A 6,000-nucleotide genomic window follows, 5' to 3' on the forward strand; every position below is an offset into this window, starting at 1 on the left:
TGACAAAACTTGCTGCATTTCATAGATATACTGGGCATAAAAAATATAATCAGTGTTTTGAGCAAATCTGTTATCCACATGCATCAATCTATTTTGCAAATAACGACCCAAGGTTATGTTTTCACTTCTAACATCATGGAATGTTGGCTGACCCTTTGGAAATAATGACGGAAAGCATTTTGCTTCATTGCTTTCATCTTTCAGTATTGATACAGGACTGTTTCCTTCACAAGGAGCACAACAAAGTATTTCATCAAAACATTGATCTAAAATGTCCTGCCCAATATTTGCTGGTTGTAAACATGTATCTAACTGAATCCCACATAACCGCTCTTCCGAATCATCTTCAACATCGTTTTTGTGCAATGGTTGATCATGTAAACTGTCGATAGGATTGTTTTCTTCAGGGTTTGGGTCTTTTGGCAACATGTGTTCATCAATTGCTGAGTCTTCTATTTCAACATCGTCTTCGTGTATGTCATTATTCTGTGAAAAGGAATTTTCCCACTCGTTATCAATGGCGACATCAAAATACCACTTATTGTTTTCTTGCAAGTACTGTAGTGCATTCAACACTTTAGATTTATTCACATACTTGTATTTGTAATAGCTTTTGTATGACAATTTCCTTTTCAATTTAACACGAATCGTTTGGTCTTCGGTCTCTGGTCTAGGCAACATTTCCACTGTTTCATTTGTGTTTGAAGGTACACACACAACTGGACCATGAACTCCGTTTTGAGCACCTTTGGGCAAGGCCATTAATTTCATGAAAGGGATATGCAATCCAATTAAATGCTGTTCTAAATTGTTTAACTGTGCAATTTCTTCCGGAATATCATGTAGTTGTAGATTGTTTATATTTGCTTCTGCAGGTAGTTTTCCAGCTCGTAATTTGTTGTGACAGGTGAAACAAATCCATAAAAATGATCTATCAGATTTTGCTATGTCACATATTAAATTGCATTGTGAATTACAGACATGCAGATATTTTTCACTGATACATGAAGTGTCCACATATTTGCTTTTAATACATTTCATTACCTGGCTTTTGAAAAGAAGTTTGAAACACACAGAGCACACATATTCTGGTCCACCACAAGTAATTTGTCGAAAGTGCTTTATTACATTATGTAAATCGGTCATTTTCAGTTTATTAAGTTCAGCTCTTTTCAAGTTACGTTTGAGTACATTTTGCCTGAATTTAGCGATTCTTCGGTATTTCATTTTTAAAGACATTGACCTTTTTTGTTTGAATTCTGTATTGCTATAGTTGTTTTTCGAAACACTCTTCATTAATGCCTTGTGCTGCTGTCTGAAATGAGGATTGGCATATTTCCTACTCATGACATTTCCCATTGTTGCCTTGTGCTGTTGTCTGAAATGGGGATTGGCATATCTCCTTCGCATGACATTTCCCATTGTTGCATTGTGCTGTTGTCTGAAATGAGGATTGGCATATATTTTTCTCATGACATTTCCCATTGTTGCCTTGTGCTGTTGTCTGAAATGAGGATTGGCATATTTTTTTTTCATACTATTTTTCATGTTTGCTTTATGTTCACCTTTAAATTGTGGATTCTTGTACCGAATTCTTGATGTTGACTTAACTTTTTCCCTGAACCTTTCATTTGACAAATATTTTTCTTTTACGATTTTGATTTTTCTGGTTCTATACTCTAAGTCAGAGTGATATTTTTCTTTCATTGCATTAAGATGCCTGTTCCTAAAAGTTTCACCACATATATGAATTTTATTTCCATTGTTGTCTTTGTTTATTTCAAAGAAATGTCTGTCGTAATACTTTTGGTTTTGTGCAATCTTTGCGCTCAGAATTTGTTGTGTTTTGTAAGCTTTATCATTCGCATATCTAACCTTCATTGCATTTGATTTCCTTGCTTTGCGAGCTATTGTACTTTGTAAACGTATTTCTTCCTTCATGATACTAGTTTCTTTGTTTGCTGTAGCTCGTTTTTCCCTCATGATCTCTCTGCTCTGTTTGTTCCTTTGACCATAACTCTTTTTTTTTTTTCGTTTCTTTTTTGTTCCTTCAGGATTCATGTTAATCTCTTTTTCTTTTCTAGCACTGGCTCTTGTGGTGACCTTCGGTTCATTCAATTTTGAATCAGTCATATCCCGATTGGATTCTGCTTGGTAATCATGCTTTCTAGAATTGTTCCTTTGTGACGTTCGTCTGAGTTTTTTGCGGTCAGAACTAAGTTGAGCTCCATTTTCAAGTTTACTCCATTTTCGTTTTCCATTCGATTTCTTGGAAACGCTTTCAATTGATTTGGCTTTTGCATCTTTTTCCAAACTAGTGATCCTTTTTTTGGTTTTTCCATCTTCTACTTTAGAGTGTTTTAAGTTTTCAACTACAGAGCTGTCTATTGTCACAGTCGCTTCCGTTTTATTGGCAAAACAATGGTCTCCAAATTCCGTTTCTTGTAATTTTCTCAATTCAACCCTTACATTCTTTAATGACAATAGTTGGCCATTGTAGTCATGTGCATCGGGAAGTTTAGGTTTACTCGTTTTGTGCAAATCATCAGTCGTTTCATGAGTAAGCTCAATAATGTGTTCCTTTTTTGAATTTAGACTTGGTGCTTCATATTGCCGTTTCTTTTCATCAGAATGTGTTGGGCATTGAGACGTTGTGCTGTATTGCGTAGTTGAGGATATATTCTGACAAGTAGGGATGCCTTGTAATATAGGAAATCCGGTTAATGTCTCATTCTTACCGGATATTGCTTGTACTGATATACCAGTTACTTCAAAATAATGGTTCATATGACAACTCAATGTCTTTGCTAATGTCATACAATGTTTGTAAACCCCTTGCCAGCTTGGTGTATAAAGTAAGATGCTGTACCCATTTCCACTTAAAAAGCCTCGATTGCTTCTAGAATGCGAATCAAATATAAAATACCCCTCATGTCCTGTTATAACTACAAATGTGTTGTTGGCGAAAGTCACAAAATGGGCATCACGAGTCTTACACAGTTGTTGTTCGAATGCCTGTTCTAATGTCACAAAACCAAGTTCTTTATTATGCGATTCAACTTCCAATAACTGTCCTAGAATTGTTTCGTGGTATACAATCGTAAAATAGTCATTCCAGTCATCGTATCCATCCAATTCCGTTGGTAATTGATTCATGGCTAAGTAATCCGTTGTGACTGAAGTGCTTTTCCTTATATTGGTATACAAATTATCACCTATTGTCAAAATTCGATCTAGATCACAACTCTTCCATTGGTTGGCTTTCTTAGACTTGCTGTTTAACACTGCAATTAAAGAATTACAAACACATTGTTTTCCGCTTGAATTGCCAAATCTTGGATGGCCCTGATTGAACGTTCCCTGAGCAATAATCGTTTTTTGTAAATTTACCTTCGTACCCGTTTTGTTATGTTCGTTTGACTGGGTTTTATCCGTAGGACTGGCATTCTCATAGGATATAGGATTGAAGTGGTATTCTGTGCGTATTTTTTTCTGAAACTGGGATGGGTCATTTGTTGTACGACTTTCATGACACTTTTGCTTATAGGCTTTGTCCACCTTGTTTGTTTTACTCGTTTGTTTCATGCCTTTTCTTTCAGAAGTCTCACAAACATTCGATGTCTTTTGTCTAATTAACATAGATACTTTTGGAGCAACAGACGATCCAATTTTCTTTTCACTTTCATCGGTCACTGAAATTACATGGATGCTTTTTTGGGGAGCCTCAACTGTTTGCAAACCATTGATGGGAATGTTTATATTATCACTATCATTTGTGCATTTCTCTTGATATTGTGGAGCATCAGTTGCAAGTGTGTTTTCGTTTTCATTTCCAATGTACTGTTCGTTGGAATTATCGCAGTGAAATGATTGTACTGACAAAACAACATCGTAATGTATACGTTGAGTATGTCTCAAGTAAATTCCTTTGTCAGAGGTAACCACTCCAAGTTGTACATCCTTGCCCGAAAATATACTCCATTTAGCGTTCTGCTCGTCATATATGTATATATCAGTTTCAATCAAATTCGCCAAAACCATAATCTCCATTTCGGTAGCCCAGGTACCCTTTTGAAATACTTTGCTCTTTGTCACGTAATCTGAAACGTTGGCAAAACCATCTCTCACACGTGTCCCAAATCTGTTCTTGTTTTTCAAAAGATGAACAACAATAGCTTTTCTCACAAGTAAGTGGTTGTTCTCGTTTCCTGATACACAAAATGATATGGCACGAAAGAAGCAATTTCCATCACCCGTTACATGTTTGATTGTACATGGATGTTCAATAGGTTGACATGTTTGACCTTCATTATCAGAAGTGGGTGTGATCTGTTGAATGTTTAACTTTGTGCAATATTCTTTCTTCTTCATTTCATTCACAGGTGAAAAGTGCAAGACAGACTTTTGTATTTCTCCTAGTATTATCAAATCATCAGGGTCTTCATCAAATATGCTTGAAGTCATACTTGTTACATCCTCTTCTATTTTCGTAGTGCTCATTCCCGTCACGTTTGGTTCATCCAACTTTAAATCGAGCGATAAATCCTGAGAGGATTCTGCTTTATTCTTACGAGTTCCAGAAATGCTTGTATGTGACATATGTGTGATTTTCATGCTGTCTGAAATCAAATCGGTCTCATTCTCAAGGATATTCCATTTCCGTCTCCCATTCGATTTGTTGGAAGTGCTTTCAAATGCTTTGTCTTCGGATTGTTCATTGAAAGTATTGATTTCACTCTTTTCTTTTCCCTCTTCTAGCTGTTGCGGGTGGTTTGATTTATCATCTGCAAATACCTGTTCTTCATCGATGCTTTCTGTGGGGATTTTAATCTTTGGAGAATCACCGATGGGGCGGTTTTCATTTGTATTTGATGTCACTGTGGATAATTGTTTGGGACATTGTGGTGCGTTGTTGGTTTTGCCTTCTTCAATTAGATTACTTGTAGATGCAAGTGTGTTCTTTTGTACAGTTTTACTCTCGTCATCTTTGTTTGTGTCTTTCGGACATTGCGATATATTGTCCTGTTGAGGGTCATGTACTTTCACTTGGATGAGTCTGTATGCTACACTATTTGGGAGATTCGTTATATGTGCCAATTGTAAACAAAATGCGTAAGCACCTGTCCATGTGTTCGTGTGCATCAACATGTGTCGTCCACCTATTTCTTTTTGTGCATGTGTGTCAAAGATATAATATCCAGTGGTATGAGGCATTATAACAAAAGTATGTTCGTTAAATTCGACTAGGCATCCATCTGACTTTCGTTGTGTATCTAGTGCATCTTGTAGGGCATTGATCAAAGGAACTTTACCAGAGGGTACATTTGTTTCAGTGTGTTCTTGTATAAGAGGACCGGTGTGAGATTCACAAATTTCTAACTCAAAACATTTGTCAAAGGCATGAATTATCTTTCCACTAGGATTGTTGGCCGATTCACGTGGATCATCCAGTATATCAGCGTCTTTAGCACATGTCACGATAGTATCAAGATTTGAAGAGGTCCATTTGCTCATGTCGTTGTTCTTAGAAAAAAGTGTAGCCATCACACCAATTTGATAACTATGGTCGGACGATATTTGACTTTCTTGTTCATTCTCTTTTACAGGAGTGCTCAAACTCTTTACAAAAACTCTATTACTATTGTTATCTTCGTTTTCTTTGGTGGAGTGTTTTCCTGTTTTGTCGTTGGCAAGGTCGTTCTCATTGGTGGTGATGTTCTTTTCTGTTGAGTCGTTGGCAAGGTCTTTATTATTTCCATTTTGAGATTGCTTCAAATGTGATTTTTGTTTTCTTCTTGTTGACCTTGTGTACAAGTATGCCATTGCTTTCCCAATGTACGTGACACCTTTCTCTCGACCTTTGCCTTTGTCCATGCTAGAATATGGGTCATTATTCGCATTCGTTGCTTTACGGGACACACCTCTTTCATTAAGCGGCTTAGTTCTCCTCGTCTTTACCGTTCTCCAAATTTCGGCATTATCATCAGCAGTTACATCAGT

The 6,000-nt window shown here is 36.6% G+C and overlaps 1 protein-coding gene across 1 annotated transcript in view; it reads right to left on the reverse strand.

The window, feature by feature from the left end:
• LOC115929260 (OTU domain-containing protein 3-like) overlaps nucleotides 1-4,464 on the reverse strand; it is a 78,877-nt gene extending 74,413 nt beyond the window's left edge. Inside the window, exon 1 of the mRNA XM_030997935.1 lies at nucleotides 3,307-4,464. Coding sequence (XP_030853795.1) covers nucleotides 3,307-4,464 — 1,158 coding nt within the window. The remainder of the gene's footprint in view (nucleotides 1-3,306) is intronic.
• Nucleotides 4,465-6,000: the final 1,536 nt, after the last annotated feature.

The sequence above is a fragment of the Strongylocentrotus purpuratus genome, unplaced genomic scaffold (genome assembly GCF_000002235.5).
Source record: "Strongylocentrotus purpuratus isolate Spur 01 unplaced genomic scaffold, Spur_5.0 spur5_scaffold_4, whole genome shotgun sequence".
Taxonomy (NCBI): Eukaryota; Metazoa; Echinodermata; class Echinoidea; order Camarodonta; family Strongylocentrotidae; genus Strongylocentrotus; species Strongylocentrotus purpuratus.